Source organism: Bombyx mandarina, chromosome 21 (genome assembly GCF_030267445.1).
Source record: "Bombyx mandarina strain Sakado chromosome 21, ASM3026744v2".
Lineage (NCBI taxonomy): Eukaryota > Metazoa > Arthropoda > Insecta > Lepidoptera > Bombycidae > Bombyx > Bombyx mandarina.
In genome coordinates this window covers 4,002,374-4,026,532 of record NC_143227.1, presented here as the reverse complement: position 1 = coordinate 4,026,532, position 24,159 = coordinate 4,002,374, and the positions used below count along the sequence as shown (strand labels likewise).

Here is a 24,159-nt window from a genome sequence, read left to right as displayed (position 1 = left end):
ACTATCTAAGGTAGGTATCTAAATACCTATCCATCTAAGAAATCACGCGTATAGAAGCATTTAATTCCTACTCGGCTTTGTGCATTAATCTCGATTCAGATTCTATCAGTATTATGGAAGTCGAGCATCAGTGCGGGCTATGATCTGATTCTGACGCAGTTGATTACTCCCCTTCATAAACTTACCTCTAAGTACGTAACGTATATTTACTGCACGCTAGTTGGTGGCGCGGGTAAATAGGCCAACCAGGGGAGTGCGGTGATGCAAAGAACATTTGGACTGCGCGATGATATGGAAACACTTTTTTTTTTATATATATAATACGACACGCTAACTGGTCCCGTGGCTAAGTTCGTAAAGAACTTGTGTTACAGGTACCAGATAACGGAAATTAATGTAAGATTTTTATTATACACATACATATATTTAATATTAAATCCAAAGCAAGGGGTTATCATCATCTGTAGTAATCTTGGGAGTCTGGCAAAAGTTTTTAAGAGCGTTTTGAAAGTGGGAGCATCGCACTGATAATTTGTTTTGTTATTTTACTAGATGCATTTTGTCTATGCTGTTCGTATTATTTTAATTGATAGTTATGTATTATAATAATGGAATCATTTAACCCTCAGACACAGCCCACTGAGTTTCTCGTCGGATTTTCTCAGTGGGTCGCGTTTCCGATCCGGTGGTAGATTCTGCGAAGCACGGCTCTTGCTAGGGTTCGTGAGCCCCGTGAGCTCACCTACTAGTTAAGGTTACGATGAAATAGGCTCTCAGCTAGGTAGGAAAAAAAGAAAAAAAGGAAAAATGCGATGTCATGTAGTTATGAAAAATTATTAGCTAATCAGCTAGAAGCTTCTACGAGTTTCTAATGTATCTCACGCGTCAGTGCGATGAAGCCCGAATGGTGGCCGGCAGGAGCTAGAAGAGGAAATCCGAGGATCGGGCTCAGTAATGTGGATTGGGAGAGGCCTATGTCCAGCAGTGGGCGACTGTGGGCTGATGATGATAACGATGTCACAAGCGTACATACTCTAAGCATAAACTGCGTTTAAAAATGTTGGATTGTAATAAGAACGTATATGGGATAATAGGATGTAAAAAGGTTTACTGGCGGTAGGACCTCTTGTGAGTCCGCACGGGTAGGTACCACTACCCCGCCTATTTCTACCGTAAAGCAGTAACGCGTTTCGGTTTGAAGGGTGGGGTAGCCGTTGTAACTATACTGAGACCTTAGAACTTATATCTCAAGGTGGGTGGCGCATTTACGTTGTAGATGTCTTAGGGCTCCAGTAACCGCTTAACACCAGGTGGGCTGTGAGCACGTCCACCCATCTAAGCAATAAATAAAAAAATTGAGGTCGTTTAGTTCAACTCTTCTAACATAATGCTCCACAGCCCCAAACATGTGGGGTGATGAGGCGCCTCCCCGCTTTACCTCGTGTAGATAGATCCCGCACAGCAGCTGCTATTTCTCACATTGTGTATTACTAATGCAGAAACATTAGTAAAAAAACATTTTTGTTCGAACGTGTTTCAAATTATTATCTGTCAGATGGCTATACGATTGAATTCAAGCTTAGTCGAAGATACTTTTTGGAAAATATCCTGCATTGTAACGACGCTTGTATAAGGTGCAAAAACTGTTTAGGTCAGAGGGTACATTTCATTAATTTTACGGTAACGATGGTTATGGAGAACGAGAAGTCACCAACCCAAAAAAAAAGCTTAAGGAACTTAAAAAGGCTTATAAAAGGAATTTTGATTCTCATGAAACTATAAATAGGTATATATATATTCCAAGATACATACGATTTATATAGGTATAAATTTCGTGTAATGTTATACGGGCGTGCTCCGTGCCAAAGGTGATTATCACGAGGTAATATTCCCTGTCGGTTATTATTTTACTCCATTACGAACGTAACTATTATTATTTCGTACCGGAATTGCCTTCCATTTAGCCTCTGTTTGATGGAAATATTCGATTTAATTGAACCTGTATGAAAATAATCAGTATAAAGAAATCGTTGCTATGTTATTTTTTTTAAAATCCCGTGAAACTAATATAAACAATGTTTTTTTTAAGCTATTGCATAGCCTTTATCGCGGGTTCTGAGCGTGGCGACCGAATCAAGAAATTCCGTAACGATAATAAAACCTAACACACCGCGCTCTTGAGGAGTTTTGGGCGGCCATTTCTCATTTTCTGTAAGAGTACAGTTCATAGAGATGAATAGTTTAAATTTAAAGATTAATAATAACCGACTTCAACAAAATAGAATGAAAATATCATCAAGGTAGTCGAAGTTACTAAATATGCATTCTTAAGGATAACTAAAATATAACAGGTCAGATTTTGATGAGATGAGAAGCGCCAGATTTTAAATAAAAGGGAATCGCTTAAAAGATAAAAATCGGTTCAACTAGTAGAAAGTTCTGAGAACACATTCGACTTGAGAAGTCTTTTTTTTACAAGACTACACTTAAGACAAATATTAATAAAGACAAACAGTATTTAATCTATTCTCAATTTGACCACAGACTATAAGCAATAAGAAAAGTTTGACAATAAACAAATAGTATGCATACGTGTCACACACGTGTAAATACATGTACTTTTTAATAATAAAGGTTTTGTTATTAATATATAGATATTAGGTAGGTACTATTACCCTGCCTATTTGTGCCGTGAAGCAGTAATGCGTTCCGGTTTGAAGGGTGGGGCAGCCGTTGTACTATTACAACTGAGACCTTAGAACTCTTGTCTCAAGATGAGTGGCGGCATTTAACCACTTAACACCACATAGGCCGGGAGCTGGTCTACCCAATCTAAGAAAAAAAAAATCGACGTAATTTCAAGTTACGACAATTTTATTCCGCTCTTTTCCGTCGAAATAATTACACGTAAAATACTCGTTACTCGTGTTTGATCTACAAAACGATTGACAGTGCGAACGTAGCGGCGGATAATACGTTGTTAGAACGTTATCTGACAGGTATTTTGTCAGGACAAGGTATATAACATCGACTCGACTCCAAGACAAATTAAGGCGATGCCCGGGAATTAAAGCCGTAATCGCTGCAATTTGTGAAAAGATCACGTCTCCGTTGTGTATTAAACTGGCCGTTTTAAATAATGGCGTTTTGCCTTCTCTTTTTTTTTTTAGTGTTTCATTACTGATGTGATACGCAAAAAGTGGTGGTATGTGGTAAACAACACATGTTTGTGGTATGATTTTGGTCTAACAAAACAGTTTTGAGATGTTTGTCTAATGGATGTACATATGTTCGTCATATGTGTAATGAGAGTCGCCAGTCTTATTTTTCCCCTACGTATGCTGATAGCCTTGAGAGGTTGTTTCAGCTTCACCTTAACGTGTAGGTGAGCTCACGGGGCTTAAACCGGAAGTGTTGCTAACGCTGGCCATAGCAAGAGCAGTGCCTCGCAGAATCTACCACCGGATCGGAAACGCGACCCGCTGAGAAGATCCGGCAAGAAACTCAGTGGGCTGTGTCTATGGGTTAATTTACTCGTCGAGTCCTTTATTGCAAGCGACGGGCTCGACGAGAACGATCACCTCACCTGTTTTTTTACATAGATTTGTAAATAATCTCTGTTAATGTAAAGGGTGTTTGTTGGTTACTGTTATTTGAACTTTAGAAGCATATTGATTCAATTTTTTGCTTTCAGTATTTTCTATTCTAGAATTAGCAAAGTTTCATTGTGTAGTGTTGTGCACTGTTTATTAACTATTTGTTAAGTATGATCATTATGGAGTTCTGTAATTTCAGTCTACCAAAATTTGATTTTTCCTTTTATTTACAATAAATCGTACGTACGCGATGCGAACATACAGGATGTTGCTTTTTTGATTAGTGGTTTACAAACTTCACGAAACCCGGGTCACCGCTCGTAAGCTAGTCTTAGTTCGTAGGTACATTAGTGAGATGTAATAGAGAGCAATAACCTAAGATTCCCTAACGTTTTTTTCTTATTTCTCTGTAAAGCAATCATTCAGGAATCAACAGCATGGACGGCTACTTGAAAAAAATAATTTATTTACTGGTGGTAGGACCACCTGTGTGTCCGCATGGGTAGGTACCACCACCCTACCTATTTCTGCCGTGAAGCAGTAATGCGTTTCGGTTTGAAGGGTGACGCAGCCGTTGTAACTTTACTGAGATCTTGGAACTTGCATCTCAACATGGGTGGCGCGTTTGCGTTGTAGATGTCTATGGGCTCCAGTAACCACTTAACACCAGGTGAGCTGTGAGCTCGTCCACCCATCTAAGGAATAAAAAAAAAAATCCAAAAAATTACCCTAAGTCTTACTAAGTATTCGGATTAATAAACTATTTTAGAATAACAAGAATCCGGCTTCACTTCTAAACTGGAAAGTTTAATTTGATGATTAATGAAGCCGTAAAGACCAGAATTTATGTGACAAATCCGTAAAGCGGCGAGCTACAGGATTAATTTGACTATCGCTGAATGAAATTTAAGCCTACGGAAGAAGAGTCGGTTATGTTATGACTAACATTATCCACCATTGGAAATTGGCAACGTTCTGAATACGTATATGGAACGTTGTAAAAAATGTATATTGTAATATTGTTATAATATTAATAATTTGTTTAATGAAAATTAAACTATACAGTACATTTTTATTACTTTTAATAAGCAGTTCAGAACGTGGCCCAAACGATGTAAAGTATGGAACATTGAGCGGGCTATGCTTATCATATTATCATCATCATCATTATCATATCATATATTACGCCATACATTTTTTTAATTTTTTTTATTGCTTAAATGGGTGGACGAGCTCACAGCCCACCTGGTGTTAAGTGGTTACTGGAGCCCATAGACGTCTACAAAGTAAATGCGCCACCCACCTTGAGATATAAGTTTTAAGGTCTCAAAGAATAGTTACAACGGCTGCTCCACCCCTCAAACCGAAACGCATTACTGCTTCACGGCAGAAATAGGCAGGGCGGTGGTACCCACCCGCGCGGACTCACAAGAGGTCCTATCACCAAGAAAAAAAATTACAAATTTTAATGTTAATATACTCCATACTCACAAAAACAAAATACTGATCGTTTTTTTTGTTAAATTTCCTTGCTTCCCTTGTATTTTAGATAAAGAAACGTAAACAGTCCAAAATTACCTAAGATTTATTCTGGACGCATTTGTTTTCATTAGCCGTAGTTACGCTTTTTATTTTGAATAGAATAAGAAAAAGCTTACAGGACTTAAACGAAAATAATTTAAAAGTAATGCATTCAGTGTGATCGAAATCTGAAACGATCATTTGTCAAAGTGAATTTGCGAAACACTATAGACAACTTTAAGTAAATTATAAAACGAAGTTAAAATATAATTAGCAACGGCTCGCAGCGAGCCAATAACGAATATGCCTTTGACGAAAACAAAGAAAAGTTTTAAAAAAATAATTATCGAACCAATTTAGTTATCTGTCTAGACAATCGCATAACTTCGATTCTAAAAACAAGATTAAACGAAGCTCGTGCCGTTTTCTTTGAAACTTTTCGTAAATACCATTAATTTGAAAGTTTAAGCAAGTTTTAACGAGGAAACATGATGGGCCCGCTGGCGTTTAGTTTGAAACAGACCCTGTTGGTGCGCTAAATGATAAAATTGTTAAGGTCGAAGGTAATATTAATGGTTTGTCTGGATGAGTTCAAGTTGAAGTAACGGTTAGTAATCGCAGAAGAAAATCTGTATCATTAACAATGCTATTTTGACGTGAGAGCTCAGAACGACAAGTTTTTTTTTGTTTTATCTACAATCTCGAAAATATCTACTATGGAAATAATTAATGCTAAACATATGTTGGAACGAAGTTCCTTATGGGACGCTGCGGAGGGGTACCATAACCGGGAAAAAACGTCCGTAACGTAAGATTTTTATTAGTAATGCACACAGTGTACGACTTAACTTTGTAATAATGTACAAAAAATAACATATTTTTTTATCATTCATTGACCACGATCTCAGAGCGTTCCTTTGCGTAATACATTAACTCTTATACAAACAACCGTGAATGAAGTGTACCACAATATGTTCGCACGTTACCGAATGACCGTGGGTTGTTGCGAAACCTCCAGTTTTATTTTCTTTATACCTCGAATAAAATTTAAAATTAATATTTTTATAATAAGGAACTTCGTTCCTAAAAGTTGTCCCACGACACCACACTTTTTTTTTCTGTGTGAGCATGCTGATTTGAGACTAAGGTATTGTTTGTTTTCGGTCATCATATAAGATTACTTAGCCGTAAGACAAATGCATGAAAATAAAATATGTATCTCTAGGGCAGACCTTTCGCAATAAATGCTGGCGTGCCCCTGGAATTTCTGATGTTCGTAAACCTCAGTGACTACTTATATTCTGGTAGGTCGTAATACGATTATATAATTCTTACGAAAAGTAGATGATGTATGTCTGCGTGTAATAATTGAGTATGCAATTCTTAAAATATATAGTATACGTCGACAAGATCGGGTTTTGAACAAGCTAGACTTGTAACGAGGTGTTTTTTTCAGTACATCTAAAATAATAATAGCATCACAGGTCTGGTTATTGGAGCCAACCAATGTCACCTGTTCCAAAGCTGTTTTTTCTTCTTCTAATTAACATAATGACATATCGGACGTATTATGGATATGGATTTCGAGAAGTATTAAAAATTATGTTGCGGATTTATCATTTCGGTGACTTATATCGTCTGAAGTGGATATCAATCCATTCCGATCGTTTCGTCGGTCGCACGCCGCATGGCTGTGTCGTATGAGATACGAGAGCCGGTCGAGGGGGCCATTGTGTGTCTCCTGAGAGGGAGCTCAACGTATGCAAGTGGCCCCCCGCGAGTGCCTCTTACATCCTGCACTCGAGTTCACTGCTTATAATAGATATTCGTCAGCATAGCGTTAGTGCAGTGTGTTCGTCCTGCGTGAAGTCACAGTTTAAAGACGTGGCAGTTTTCGCTATACTTTTAGCTATTTCTAAATGAGCACATACGTTTGTCTTGTCTATTTGCAGATTGTGCATTTTTTATGAATCTATCTATATATATAAAAATGAATTGCAGTTCGTTAGTCGGCTGCACCGATTTGGCTAATTTTGGTCTTGAATTATTTGTGGAAGTCCAGAGAAGGTTTAAAAAGTAGATAAATATGAAAATGCTCGGAATTAAATAAAAATAACAATTTTGTTTTTCCTTCGATGTCCCCCCCAGTCGGACGGATTCCTTTTGTTTGTCAGTTGGCACCAGAAGGGCCTTGAGCTCGAAATTTTATTTAGTGCAAGAAACATAGATTGTTACCTTTAATCATGATCACAAATAAAAAATCTGTTTAAAATTGCTTAACTAATGAATTTCGGTTTTATATCAGCAGATTTGAGACATAAGAAAATAAAATTATACAAAGTAATTAGCAGCTTATTATTTCAATTCGTGCATATCAAATGCACACTTAAACAGAATTAAAATGGAATTCATAATTTACATCGACACATAATGAGCGAGCTAACTGGTCCCGTGCTAAGTTCGTAAAGAGCTTGTTTTACAGGTGCCAGATAACGGAAATAAATGTAAGATTTTTATTATACACATACATGTATTTAATATACATCCTTAACACTGGAAAATACTTTATATTTATCATACAAATAACTTCCCTTGGCGGGATTCGAACCCGCGACACCCTTGTGTAGTGACCATGTCACTTATCACTAGACCAGACGGCCGTTAGAAACATTAAATATTTAATAAAATTTATTAGAAAACCCAAAAGTTATTTTGTCTGATTTACAACTCAAAGCGTTGTAATAAAAGTGTACTAATTAAAACGCGTTCAATATAAATATTATTATCATAAAGGAATATTAAAATGAATTGAGGAAACCCGGAAGCTTTTTGTGACGATCACGTTGGCACATAAGTCATTTCGTATCTGAAGCCGTCGGTAGCGACGTTAATATTTCTTGGTAACAATAGCCTCTTAAATATTCATCACTCCGATATTAATTACGAACATTTACATAATTACCGTTGTATTACACGAATTACCGGTACTAAAAGCGTTTTTCAGTTTTCACTACGGTGTATATCAGGTTGAATAATGAAAAAAAAAAATACTTTACAGGGTTTAATTTGGATTAGGTAGTTATAACGCTATTGTTATTTTTAAATGAGATTGAAGAGGAGAAATTCGATAACATAATATGTGTTATTCTTCACGAAAATGATGTTAGGGGCGCACAATAAATTATTGGTATAATTTAAACAAATTTTTCTTCTTCTTTTTCTCCACCTTATCCCACTAGGTGGGGTCGGCACAGCTATTTTTTCTCTTCCATTCTCTTCTATCAGCCGTCATCTCAACATTCACTCCTCTCTCTCTCATATCGTCATTCACACACTCCATCCATGTCTTCTTCGGTTGACCTCTTCCCCCTCTACCTTGCACTACCATTTCCATACATCTTCTTCATCAATTTAAACAAATGTTTGTGTGTCTGAAATTAATTTCATAATTTAAACTCCTTTTGCTAAGATTTAATGTCGCGTTTTTATTGTAATTATGTTATTTCCCAACGTTTCGAATATTCTATTACTTTCGTGGTAAAATATATATTATTTGTAATTATGTATACGCACAGAGAGTACATTAATACATTCATTTCAATATTTTTTGTTAATTGTTATATTTTAAGCTCGCATGTTGTCACTTTTATGCAATCCATGAATTTCAGTTTCATTTTTGTCTATTAATTTTCTATGTTTGTGTATCTGAAGTAAAGCTGTTGTATTCTTTCTACGAGGAGCAAAGCTGCTTGTGATACAGGTTTTGTCAGCTAGTTCAAGCACAGATGCAAATTATGATTGTGTTTCTACTTCTATTTTAACAATAAATAAATAAATAAAAACTAATTTGTATACGATTCGCGAAAACCGATGTAGATGAAATGAGTTTAGTTGATTCATTTAGGAGCCTATCTATTCTCGTATAAATTTATTTATTTATTTATACTTTATGCACAAAACAAAACTTGTACACAGGCGGACTTAATGCCATGGGCATTCTCTTCCAGTCGACCATAGGGTGGTGCAGAGATAATGCATGGTAGGTGCATTAACAAAAGAATAACAAACAACAACAACAAAACCAAAAAAAGAACAAAATCAAAACAAAAATCTTCCTTAAAATAACATCTCAGTATTATAGAATACATATAACGTTAAATATAGGCACTTAAATGTTAAATATAAATTCTTAAAAATAGATTCTAAAAGAGTACACAGTCGTAGGCAGTAAGTAGCTTTCTGTGTTCCTGCTTCGATGTCTACAAGCGACAGTGATCACATATGCACAGGTGAGCTTGTACGCGATCACATTAAAAAATTAAAACATGTGTAAAAATTCAGCAGTACTTGAAATCATATAAAATGCGAGGACTTTTTGGGGGTAACGCGAGGACTGAAGTTGTGTGATTTGTTTTATTTTGTTTATTTAGTGTTTCATCAGGTTTAAATGTGTAATAACGGCGGTTTATTAACTGTTTAATATCTGTGAAAGTGCACAAATATGGGAAAATGAAACAAAGCCGCTGAACATAACTTCTCGGGATCCTCCAAAAAGTCCACTGAAAAAATCTCAGTAAATGACCACCATTTTACTGAAATTATATTTCATCCCATATCATCACATGCCATTTAGTTTCATCCCAGTTGATTAATGTCTTAAATTAATCATATTCATTTCATTTCACTCCATTTTATCATTTTTCATAAAAATAAGAATATAAATTAAAATATGACATGACTTAAAGGTCCTAGTTACCAGGTCATAAAATCCCTTAAAAAATATATATATAAAATGCGTTAACATAATATGTCGTAGAGATAGAAATGTAGCATTAAGTGTGTAAACCATCGTAGCAGTTCGTAGAGCGAGCGTAGCATAACTTGCTACGTCGCGTCGGTTGAAAGCTCGTGCCCCAGCATAATAAGCTGTCTAAACAATTCTCATTGTTCTCGTTGTAATGAACATGATCGGCAGTTTGAGTACACGTTACACAGTATTCTACAGATTATCAGAGAGTATTTAACCATAATACCACATCAGATTGATTAAAATCTAAATTCAGACTGATCGTAGTATACGGTATACGTTTATCGGTCGTATTAAATCTCTTTAGTTTGGTAATGGCAATAAACAATATAATATGGCAATAAGTCTATCTGTAACTGAGAAACTGAAAGTATTGTTATGGTTATTAATGAGGTAGATTCACTTTGTATTAACATATATGCATACATATTCGATAGATAGAATATTTGATAGAAATTTAAACATGTGATTTGACAGATTATTTGTGCCAGAATTAAAGAGTGAAGTATGAGAAGGAAGAGTAAATAGAGAAAATTTAATTTGCAGGCGAAACTAGTGGGATTTTTTTTATATAGTTGCAGATACAAGAGTATATAGTATAGGTAAGAGTAATTATACTGAGACCTTAGAACTCATATCTCAAGGTGGGTGGCGGCATTTATGTTGTAGATGTCTGCGGGCTCTGGTAACCACTTAACAACAGGTGGTAATTATTTTTGGTAGGACCTCTTGTGAGTCCTCACGGGCAGGTACCACCGCCCCGCCTATTTCTGCCGTGAAGCAGTAATGCGTTTCGGTTTAAAGGGTGGGGTAGCCGTTGTGACTATACTGAGACCTTAGAACTATATCTCAAGGTGTGTGGCGCATTTACGTTGTAGATGTCTATGGGCTCCAGTAACCACTTAACATCAGGTGGGCTGTGAGCTCGTCCACACATCTAAGCAATAAAAAAAAAAGGTGAACCGTGAGCTCGTCCACCCATCTAAGCAAAAAAAAAAATCGTTTTCTTTACACTACCTTCTCCCAACTGTTTGTCATCAAAGGCAATTGAGAGCTCAATCACATGACTCAAAGCGCTATTCAATTTGCGGTTACTACGGGTTCCCATGTTCAGTTAGCACCGCGTAAGATAGACTACTGCCCGAAGCCGCTGCGAGAATCCTCAGTGCACTTTCAGAAAACATTTTTACATTTCTATCTATAAAAGTTTGGAAGTAATTCTCTTCCTAGGTGTCGTGGCAACGCTATGAAATAAGCTTCTTGAAGCGATTTTTGAAAGGAGCCTTTAGCGATAAAAAGCGGCCTAATAAATTGCAACTCCTTTTTTAATCTAATCAATACCTTTTTTAGGCTATGAACATGAAAATTTGCTTCAGTCGTTTTTGAGTCAATAAAACAAGCACACAAGCAAACCGTTACGGCTTAGATGGGTGGACGAGCTCACAGCCCACCTGGTGTTAAGTGGTTACTGGAGCCCATAGACATCTACAACGTAAATGCGCCACCAACCTTGAGATATAAGTTCTAAGATCTAAGTATAGTTACAACGGCTGCCCCACCCTTCAAACCGAAACGCATTACTATAGAAACAGATTGTGGTACCTACCCGCGCGGACTCACAATAGGTCCTACCACCAGTAACACCACGCGAAAACATCGTAAAAACAGTAAAAATCTTATTGTTTACATGTATATATGTATATATTACATTAATACACTTTTAATATTATCTTTTCGTATAGAATTAACGTTACGTATTTACGTATTCGGCTCGCGAACGCAGTTGCAAGTATAACGCGCGCCGCATTCCGTGTATCGACTTGATAATATATTATATAGCACAACTTTATCGATAATAAGCTGTTCGGGCCTGTAGGTACTTGTGGGCGGACTCGGTTGTTAGATGCCTGATGTTTTTTTATACGGAACTAGACTTTTGTTAAAGGATTATTAAAAGGGTGGCGGCGACAATTGAGGCATTTTACATCCACACGAAATAATATATTCTCTTCAATACACGTTAAGATGGGTAGAATACGAATGAATCAGATTTTTTCCCCTACCTAAGCTGATAACCTTAAGAGGCTATATCAGCGTAACCTTAACTAGTAGGTGAGCTCACGGGGCTCAAATCTGACGACGTTGCTAACACGAACCCTAGCAAAAGCCGTGCTTCGCAGAATCTACCACCGGATCGGAAACGCGACCCACTGAGAAGATCCGGCGAGAAACTCAGTGGGCAATCAGAAATATACTAACCGCCGGTATTTATACAATCATCTTGACCTATATTAATACAAACTTAATAGTTAATACTAAAAATTGTTTATCTTAATTATTCTGTTGATCATTTACGTACAATTATTATTTAATAATATCGAATTATCAAATTATTACAACATAAATAACATTAAAGCCTTCGTCAAACAGAACGCGTAATTAGCGCGCGTCAGAGCCCTGAACTGACGCCGCGCTATGACGCCGAGATGTGTTGTACTACTATGGTAACATACCGTCACACAGAGCGCCAGCGCTATAAGCGCTATAGCGGTATGTTACCACAGTAGTACATCACCTCCCGGCGTCATAGCGTAGCGCTCTGACGCGAGCTAAGTACGCGTTCTGTTTGACGAAGGCTTAAAGGTTTATTGCGCCGGAAGCTGTCAAGCGGAATAAAATATTAATTAATGAAATAAAATATTATATGTATAAAGAAACATGAATCAACTATTTACTTTATTATGAAATTACTAATTATATTATAAGACAATAAGTTCTATATTATATTGCCTAATCATTAGGATGTACCCTAACTAATTCGTAAATAATTTATTATGTGAGGCCGGAAGTGTTACTCGATAACACGTTATTAAGGGCTTCTCTTGTTTTTTTTTTTTTATTTAACTTTTATTCATACTGCTAAACTATTTTGTTAGTGGTGTGATTGTATTGTAAACTAGTACAGCCTGTGCCACTTATAGTAATATAGCAGCAAAATGGAAATAAAAAGTTTTTGTCTCAAATTATTGTGATGCTTGACAACCACAGCTCGCGGTAATCACTCGATGCGAAAAAACACAAAAATAAAAGGTATCATAGTCCGAAACTAGTCTAATTCTTAATCGCGGCGAGATATTATCTGGATTCAATTTTAAAAAACGTGAAAATATAAAACAATACAAATCGAAAATAAAATACACATTCGTATTGTACTTGCAACGTGGGTGTACTGAAAGTGTTTATTTATTTTATAAAATGTCGACGCGAAAGGAAATAAATTGAGCCAACAACCAATTAGCGCACAAGCGAGTTCACGATTAGACGTTATAAACTACACTTGGCTATATCGTGCTGCGTCTTATTTCCTTGTAAAGTTCATTTCAATTGAATTTTCTCTTTGTGGCCCCCGAAGAATGTAACCATTTATTCCTTGGGATATTAGTTTCAAAGATTTCACGCTTCAAATCGCAAAAGCATTAGGTTTTCTTGGAACTCTGAGAAATGCAATTCGCTTTTTGACTTTAATACTTTATCATAAAAAAGTTGGATTCTGGACTTTAAGGAAATGACAATAAGAAATAGGAACGTTGATAATAAAAGTATAATTGAGTGTTTCAATGTTGACCCTCATATGAAAAGAAAAGAGTTGATATTTCACATATCAGTCATAACGAATCGGAATCGGAAGTCGTCGTGGCCTAAAGGATAAGACGTCCGGTGCATTCGTTGTTGCGATGCACCGGTGTTCGAATCCCGCAGACGGGTACCAATTTTTCGAATGAAATACGTATTTAACAAATGTTCACGATTGACTTCCACGGTGAAGGAATAACATCGTCTAATAAAAATCAAACCCGCAAAATTATAATTTGCGTAATCACTGGTGGTAGTACCTATTGTGAGTCCGCACGGGTAGGTACCACCAGGTACAAAAATTATGTTACTGCCATTCGTCTAAGTTGGATACGTTAATTCCTCGAACGAAGAGGGCACTAGTACCTTTTTGGGTCACGAGCTCTACGCCTTTGAGGTCGTAGACTGGACATTTCGATATTGAACAAGTATGGCAATTGACTAGTGTCAGGACTACCTAGGACTACCTAGTCTCCGTAAATATTAATTTAATATTGTAATGAAACCTTTTTGTATATGGATTAAAATATACAATTAATTGATAAGAATTATTTAATATGAACACGCACTTGACTAAACACTATTAGGAAAAGACAAGGGAGAAGTTAAGTAAAGAGCGAGATAGCTACATTTGAGAATGACAGATGTCGATTGCGTTTAGAAACTAGTTTGATATCTCGAAAACCTGATTAATCTTTAATTTATACTAGTGGTTCCGCAGTAGTCGAAATTCGACTATACCCGTAATTAATTGAAATTATAAGCTTAAACATTATTAAGGTTCTAATGTCAAAGACTATTGTACTTCTTTAATCACAGATTTCGCCAACACTACACTATAGACAAATAATATTAATCTCTTCTCAATTTGACCACATACTTTAAGCAATAACAAAAGTTTGACAATTGACAATAAACAAAGAGTATTTTTATATGTATGCGTTCTAATACATGGTAGTGTGTGTAATGTTTTTTTTATTGATTTAATGTATTTTTTATGCATAATAAAAAAAAAAACATTCTGCACTCTTTCTCTACCTAGTCAGGTCATAAATTCTGTCACATGTTTAATGTAAAATAATTGAAACAAGTTTATTCATTATGTAACCATTCATATACCAAAATGAACTTAACAAAACATAGATTCTTATGACACTAAAGTTTATTCAAAATGACCTCCGTGATTTTGAATACAGGCCTTCAATCTGCGCGGCCAGTCGTCTATCGCAGCACGAACGAGGTCCATGTCAATATCGGCGGCTGCCTTAATCAAGGATGTCTTGAGTGACTCCAAATTGGGATGAGGCTTTGAGCACGCCTTTTCCTCCAAGTGTTGCCATATCTTGTCATCTAACGGATTCAAATCTGGACTGGAGGAGGGCCAGTCTTCGTGCCGGATGAAGTCAATTTCACGCGCCGCCAGCCAGTCTTGTGTGGTCTTCGCTCTATGAGCTGGCGCCGAATCTTGTTGGAATACCCAGTGCCTGTTATTGAACATGGTATGAGAAACAGGTTCCACAAGGTTCGTCAGGACTGTATTTTGATACACAACTGCATTCGTTTTTACACCTTTCTCACAAAAATGTACCTCTGTTAAGCCCCAATAAGAAACTCCCAACCATACCATGAGCGAGGATGGAAAATGACCTCGTTGGACACGCGGAATACGGTTGCTCGCTTCTTCACTACTGTGTGCGTACATCTTATCATTTTGTTTGTTGTAGCTCTCTTTTACGGTAAAAATTTTTTCATCCGAAAAAAGAATTTCCCGATATTTTTTTCCCGCGTACCGCTTCAACAAAGCGCGGCATCTCTTCAGTCTCAGGTCCATTAGACGAGCATTCAAACGATGTCCTGTTTTTATTCGATATGCCCGAAGCCCTAAGTCTTCATTTAACACCCTTTTCACCGTGGTTCTGCTTAACCCCATCTGAAGGGCCAACAGTTTCTGCTTACGTTTGGGATTTCTTTGAATTCGCGCCTTCACAGCTTTTATCACTGCTGGAGTCCTAACAGACCGAGGGCGACCACTTCTTGACCTGTCATCTACACTAGAGTCTTTATTGTATCGTTTGATGGTACGATAAACGAATCTTTTGGTTATATTCAAAATTTTCAGTATGTTAAAAATTTTAATTGACGCGTAACCGCAACGATGCAACGCAATAACTGCAACACGGTCTTCTTTAAGCGTCCACTCCATATTTAAAAATGAGTAAAATTCTAAAAGTATACATTTTTATTTTCATGAACAATTCGAAATTCGAATTCAATAAACTTTTTTGTGGCCAGCATTCTAAAAGAAAAGTTTTTACTGTGTGACAATACTTATGACCTTTTTTTTTTTTTTTTTTCCTACCTAAGCTGAGAGCCTTGAGAGGCTATATCAGCGTAACCCTAACTTTAGTAGGTGAGCTCACGGGGCTCAAACCTGACGATGTTGCTAACACGAACCCTAGCAAGAGTCGTGCTTCGCAGAATCTACCACCGGATCGGAAACGCGACCCACTGAGAAGATCCGGCGAGAAACTCAGTGGGCTGTGTCTGAGAGTTAATTTACTCGTCGAGCCCTTCGCAAGCGACGGGTTCGACGAGAACGGTGACCGGTGCTTGAAGTACCTAAAAGCACCGTTAGTGGATCGGGAGGATCCGAGATAACGTGTTTTGGGCGACGTCGACTGCTTTCCATTCTGTCCGCAGGATCGGGAATGTAGTTACCGGCGGCCACGATGAGAGGGTTCTCGTGTCGTGCCGCTTTATCGAAGTGGCGCATGGACGCCGACTGAAGATACTTACTGATGGACTCTAAGTCCAGGTCGTCATGGAGGTCGACGTTCCTGACGAACCACGGGGCTCCGACGGCTATCCTGCAAAAACGGGATTGAATAATTTGAAATGTTTTTAGGTGTATGCGGGCCGCGTGAGCGAACACTACACTTGCATAGGTCATGACGGGGCGTATGCAAGTTTTGTAGAGTGTCACCTTATTTCTAAGGGACATTTTACTTCGCCTACATATCATCGGGTAGAGACGTCCTAGAATGAAGGCGGCACGATCGCGTACCGTCTTGATGTGGGGGCGGAATGTCATCCTACTGTCGAGGGTGACGCCTAAATATTTGACCTTCGGGGCCCACGGTATGGGTTGGTCGAACATCGTGATCGGGCGAACGGCGGGGGCGGGGGTATTGACGCGCCTAGTCGGGAGGGGGATGCTCAGCGTGGTGTTCGGAGGGCGACCCCTTTTGAAGAGCACCGCTGTGCTTTTCGTGGGGTTAATGTCGATGCGCCACTTCCGGAACCACTGTCCCATGGTGGTAGCTGCGGTCTGAAGTCGTCGATGAAGCAACGCCTTCTTCCTACACGAGTAGTAGATGGCGGTGTCATCGGCGAAGAGCGCCAGATGGGTCTCCGGAGACCGGGGTATATCGTTGATATACAAACTGAATAGTAACGGGGAGAGGGCGGAGCCTTGCGGGACTCCGGCTGTGACGTGACGGGGCCGGGAACGCGTTCCCTCGACTCGATATCGGAACGAACGGTTCGACAAGTAGTCTCGTATGATGAGCACGAGTCTGTCTGGCACTCCCATGTTATACAGTTTGAATATCAAACCGTTGTGCCAGACTTTGTCGAACGCCTTCGCTATATCGAAGAAGAGGGCTCCTGTCGGAATGGCTTATGACCTGACTAGTTATATTCTCTATAATTGTGGGAAATGTCATATTCCTCCGTCCGCGCTTTTTTCGTAAAAAGGGATGCAAAGTTTTTGCTTCACGTATTAAGACGTATACAGATCCTGATTTATCAAACCCAAGCCTGCGTTTGCCAAACTCGAGACTTTTTCATATAGGCGGATCTCAAAATTTATGCCACATCAAAAAAAACAATAAGGAAATATATACATATGTGCCGACCTCGTCTAGTTGGACCAAGGGCGGAAGTAGAATTCACTGGTGGTAGGACCTCTTGTGAGTCCGCACGGGTAGGTACCACCACCTTGTCTATTTCCGCAGTGAAGCAGCAATGCGTTTCGGTTTGAAGGGTGGGGTAGCCGTTGTTACCATACTCAGACCTTAGAACTTATATCTCAAGGTGGGTGGCGCATTTACGTTGTAGATGTCTATGGGCTCCAGTAAACACTTATCACCAGGTGGGCTGTGAGCTCGTCCATCCATCTAAGAAATAAAAAAAAAGACACACACAAGACTAATTACCGTTAACGTTACTATCTGCTGCGCTAGGTTAGACCTTACGTTGATGATTAAAACTACATTACGCATTAGATCCCTCATCGATTAAGAATATTTCAATTCATTGCTATGACATACGAGTATATTCCTCCGTCCGCGCTTTTTTCGTAAAAAGGGATGCAAAGTTTTTGCTTCACGTATTAAGACGTATACAGATCCTGATTTATCAAACCCAAGCCTGCGTTTGCCAAACTCGAGACTTTTTCATATAGGCGGATCTCAAAATTTATGCCACATCAAAAAAAACAATAAGGAAATATATACATATGTGCCGACCTCGTCTAGTTGGACCAAGGGCGGAAGTAGAATTCACTGGTGGTAGGACCTCTTGTGAGTCCGCACGGGTAGGTACCACCACCTTGTCTATTTCCGCAGTGAAGCAGCAATGCGTTTCGGTTTGAAGGGTGGGGTAGCCGTTGTTACCATACTCAGACCTTAGAACTTATATCTCAAGGTGGGTGGCGCATTTACGTTGTAGATGTCTATGGGCTCCAGTAAACACTTATCACCAGGTGGGCTGTGAGCTCGTCCATCCATCTAAGAAATAAAAAAAAAGACACACACAAGACTAATTACCGTTAACGTTACTATCTGCTGCGCTAGGTTAGACCTTACGTTGATGATTAAAACTACATTACGCATTAGATCCCTCATCGATTAAGAATATTTCAATTCATTGCTATGACATACGAGTATCTGTACATACGTTCTCAATAATGATGGGCACATTCATTTGTATATGCGGTTGTCTGTAACTTAAATATAACATTGATTAATTACGAAAACGTGTTCCCGTAATACCGCACGAGGCTTACGCGCTACGCAAATACGAGACTTGATGAATGAACCTGCCCCGTTATTACTACTTCAGAAAACGGACGGGCAATGCATTCTAATTAATCCCTTGAACAGTAATAGCGGTCGATGTTTGCCACGTCACCGCCTGTTTACCTCAGCCCTGTTGATTTGGTCTGTGCACTGGAAGGCACTATAAACCGTGTCCATTCTACTCTGACCCGCCCGATTGAACCTACGAAGTTTTTCGTCCTTATGCACTCCCTAATACAGTTGAGTTACCAGAGGCCCGGCCGGATTGGTCGTTATAATGGCACTTGTGTTTCGTAAACGATGTTTTATTCATGCCGCGTCGCTCGACTGCTGCGAATAACCGGCTAATTATTGAGGTGTTCAGCCAAGATTTGGGTGGCTCGAGAATTTCATCGACACCGCTTACAAAGAGGACCACTTCACTTGTCGGGTTAATAAACTTTTGCCTCTCGTTTCAATATATCTTACCCAGAAAGCTTCGTGAGTATTAATTATGATGATATCCCTGACTTGTCTCGCTGATGTAATCCTTGGAATATCAGATGTTAATATAAATGGTATTTTCGAAGGAAACTGTATCATTTCTGTGTGCGTGCAGAAATGAAAGTTTTCTTTATATTAAAGGCTGAAGATAAGTGTTTTGTTTATGATCTGTCGTGCTATTTTCTGTTTACTTTTTTCCTTTCGCTCTGGATCTGATTTGATTTGATTAAAGTACGGAAATGTATTCAAAACTTTATGGTGTTAACGAGAAAGTTTCGTTGGAAGTATTTTGTGTTCGTGAAGGTAATTAAAACTGCAATTATTATTACTGTGTCAGGTCGTTTAAATTTTCATATAGATAGTTTAATAAATTTAACAGAATTCAAAAGTAAAATTGTAAGTCAGAGAATCTGCTATCACATAAATTTCACTCGGAAGGAAAGTATAAAATTTTCTCAACGTTCCTTACTGATCTCCTTTGTTCCAGCGAAGCTTTTGACAGCCTTTCTTCCTATTATATTACACAGGTTTTTTCCTGCGGGGCTGCTAAAATTTCAAAGATATAATTTCTAAAAAGAGATGAATTATGACAATAATATATTTGGACTGTTTTAATCACTAAATGTTATTTAATGCTTTCGAAATATATTTTTGACAGTACTTATAATATACAATTTTTTTTATCAGTATTTTGTTCGGTTTTCGGAAATGGTAGACATAATTGAAACTATTTGAAGTTTTTAATCCCGAATTTTTTATTGTCTACATTATTTCAGATATTTCGGGATCACGGACGATTGATGTGTTATTCATTCGTCGAAATTCGAATATTCTGCTAACTACCGTAAATTTTTCTATAAAAAATATTTTGAATTTTTTTACGTTTCATTTCACACAGATTTGTTTGAAATGTTATTTGTAGAAAGAAGAATAAGAAATGAAGTAAATAATTTCAAAGAACCCCTTCAAGAAAGTTATTCGTTCAATACCAAAAACGAATCTTTGATCAAATTAAACTTATCTAACGTAAGATCATACATATATTTCATTCAATTCGTAGTACATTTGATCAATTTTCATCGTCGAGCGTGAGCGTGAAAATTGCTAGAAATTTTCTTAATAAAATATTTGGTGGCGTTATTAAGTCGTAAATATTAGAGTTCCCTCGCGTTCCACAATGCTCCGATCTCGGTGCCTAATAGAATTATCCCCGTCGTAGCTCCGAATTAATTCGAAGGTCCCGTAGACCTTTAGATGTGTAGCCTCGGAGGGTGAGGAGCGCGCGTGACCAAAAATACTGGCCCTGTAGGGGTGATGCTGGAAAATTATGGATATAAAGTTGATAAGGCTAATTTTGTAGGGTTGAAAAATGTCTCATTGGTCCTAGGTGTAACTGCTGAATGATGCGATGTGAATTCCCATTTTGTAACTTGAGTCATGCATACTAAAGAATACTAAAGTTGTTACACATTTAAGATTTGGCCCTCATTGTTTTGAAATGGGCTGCGATTTTAATGATTGGTGTCTGGTGGTACTTGTGTCGACTTAACATGTGCTTAGTCGTAATTTCTCCTATCTGCCTACGGCAAAGAAATCTTCCAAGTCTCACTGTCATGGAAAAATGTGTTTTTAACAAAATCTTATCTCGTTTTATTACAAGGAAAAATAAACTGCGAAAGATCATATCGTGCAAAAGTTTATAGCTACATTCATGTTTTGCAGGAAATTAAAAACTCTTTTTAAGTCAACACAGTACGGTCGTTACGTTTTGCACAGTAAATATAAGTGTTAAAATGGGAAAATGTTAAGAAAACATAAATATATAATATATTTTCTAGATTAGAACTAAATTCGTTTGGAGTTTTCTTCGACGAGAATAAATATTTTCTTGATGTATTCACGGTCAGGATTCTCATACTTTACCGCATGGCTTATCGGGCAATCTCGGGATTTTTTTAATCTCGGGATTTTGTTCCTCTATGTGCGTTCGCTTATAGCGTTGATGCGTGATATAGAACGCCCTAAGCTAAACGTATTTATTCAACGCTTGCTTCTGGAATACAACCGAAACTAACGCCTGTTTCAAAATGAAGAGGCCCGCGTCAAAGCAATCGCTCTTTATTAACATTTAATATTTCTCAAGCGCCTCTTGCGGTTCGAGTGTCGGACGGGGCACGTTACGTTCACGGAAGTGCCTTTAAATTAGGCGTTTCAAGTTAACGGCCCAAATTAACCGCCCATCTATTGTTGCAGGTAACAGTGGGATGACCCAGTACCCGAATCGCCCAAGAAAGACGCAACTGCTAATGCATTGTAGTTTGTGATAAAGTTACCACGGATATCGTACCGTGTAACGTGCTGTTATCGGACTGCTTTTCTGTCGTCACCGCGTCGCGGACGTGTCGTTGTGCTGTCGCGACCGATGCGGGGTTGTGAGGGTGCGTGACGAGTGCATCTGTCATGGTGACGTCATGGTGCGCGCTGGCGTTGCTGGCGGCACTGCACATGTGCCAGGGGGCTCGTGACACGGTCTACCACAATCACTTCGCGGTTCACGTGCCTTCTGGACCGGAACACGTGGATGACATCGTGAGGAGGCACGGATATATCAATCACGGACAGGTCAGTCCTTTTACTAGAAATTTTTGTTAAGGTTTTTGTGATAGATTATATCCAATCGGTAATGTATCTTTATGTGTGAAGCATACGATTGTTAATACGCTTTTATTAGCTTCAGACGTATGTATGTTTAGTATGTAACAAAATCTTTGAATATGATTTTAACCCCCTTTGAAACGTCGGATTAACTCGAAATTTGGTATACTCATTAAGGACCGATAACAATTCAATACCAAAAAAATATTGAAAAAATTGAAATACAACTAAAAAATAGAAAATAAATTTGATTTAAAAATAGTGTAAGAAAAAATGATTTTATTGTAAAAAAGCGTGGGGTGCTTTTCAGGATTTTATCAAAATAACCCTTCTTCTCATATCTGTTCATAAAATATTTATAACTACTGATACCATGCACTCCACGCTTTTTTTTACAATAAAATCATTTTTCCCTATACTATTTTTAATTCAAATTTATTTTCTATTTTTTAGTTGGATTTTCTATAAAAGCGTATTTTGTTAGTTTTTTTAAACTATTACTTGACTAGAAAATTTTGGTAAGGTTTTTGTGATATATATTGTTATATCCAATCCGAAATGTATCTTTATGTATGAAGCATACGATTGTTTTTACTTTACAAACAAGATTTCGTTTTTTGTTATACCATTTTTCTTGAAGCCTTGACTGTAATTAAATACGACAATTATAGAAATCAATCTGATCATAAAAATGACTACGTATGTCATCTGTGATACGTTGGAACAAATTAATCTATATCTATACTAATATATAAATCTACAGTGGTTTTTACGGATGTTCCGTTATAACTACCGAACCATGCATCCGATTGCCTTGGTATCCATCTATAAAATACATGTATGTAATGGATAGGCTAATATTTATATGAGTGTTGGACTCCCTAGACCAGTTGCGAGGGTGCTAATGATGAGAATCTTTGTGGGGGTGAGAAATAATAATGTTAATTTTAAATGTCCAGCGAAGCGGGCGGGTACAGCTAGTAAATGAATAAAATTAAAGATATTCGACCTTATGTCGTTGAAATGTAATTTAAGTTTCTTTAAGTTTTGATTAGCAAATAATTTAATTAGTTTTTCGGACTCAATACAATTGAAATATACTTGCGTGTCTACGTATCTCATAGCAACACACGGCCAACACCTCTTCCGTTAACTATATCGCAGGGCATCGCGTGACTGTCCGTTAGACGTCCAATTAAGTTTTCTCTAGTGATTAATGACTCTAATACTAACACCGGGGTTTTGCTTGCCCGATACCACTATCTCCGCTTTGACGCCCCTTCGTCAACTTCACCTAAAACAGATGATTACTTACAATTTTCTTTACTTGTAGATTTAAATTGAGTTTGTTTATTGCTTAGATGGTTGGACGAGCTCACGTCCCAGCTGGTGTTAAGTGGTTACCGGAGCCGATAGATATCTAAAACGCAAATGCCGCCACCCACTTTGAGATATGAGTTCTAAGGTATCAGTAAAGTTACAACAGCAGCCCCATCCTTCAAACCGAAACGCATTACTGCTTCATGGCAGAAATAGGCTGGGCGGTGGGAACTACCCGTGGGAACTCACAAGACGTCCTACCACCAGTAATTACGCAAATTATAATTTTGTGGGTTTGGTTTTCATTACACGATGTTATTCCTTCATCGTGGAAGTCGATCGTGAACATTTGTTAAGTATGTTTTCTATTTTAAAAAATGGTACCTGCTTCGGGGTTTGCACACAAGTGCATCTCTTGATAGATTTCACTAGGCGTATCCTTTAGGCCACGATGACTTTATAGGTCCCAATGAGTGTGAATAAGTGAGTGAGTAATATTCAATTGCAAGAATTTTATGAATAATAGTCGAACTATCACAGTTAATAATATTAAGGTCTGCTCATGAATGTGCAGGTAGTACGTAAGCGTATTCTTATTTCGTAGCGTATTAATTAAGTATTCTTAAAACAGTTCTTTTTCACTATTTGATATAGTAAGTACCACAGAGTTTTATCCACAGAATTTTATTGCAAACGAACTTAGTTCAGCACAGTGACATCAATCACGGAACTCCTCATTTTTATTAGTTTCTCTCTTATGTGTGACGTAACACATTTCTTTTCCCTCCGCCCACTTCCACTGGCGTCCCCTTTGTCGCATTATGTAGTTCACGCGACTTTGATAAACGATCCAGATAATGGTATTTGTACACAAAAACTTGTAAATGTGGCATGCTCTTTAGTTTGGGTACAATATAACATGTAGTAATGATATCATGTACCTACAGCGAAATGTATACTAATAGTATTCTTTTTTTGGATTTCAATTGGCTTCAGTCGGTTGCCCTTTCATGATAGCGATTACTATTATATTAGGCTGGTATCTGATAGGTTTTGATGTCAG

General features: G+C 37.9%; 1 protein-coding gene across 1 annotated transcript in view; it reads left to right on the top strand.

The window, feature by feature from the left end:
* LOC114244349 (furin-like protease 2) overlaps positions 1–24,159 on the top strand; it is a 282,788-nt gene that overhangs the window by 159,199 nt on the left and 99,430 nt on the right. Inside the window, exon 3 of the mRNA XM_028176131.2 lies at positions 21,375–21,743. Coding sequence (XP_028031932.2) covers positions 21,582–21,743 — 162 coding nt within the window. The 5' untranslated portion in view covers positions 21,375–21,581. The remainder of the gene's footprint in view (positions 1–21,374; positions 21,744–24,159) is intronic.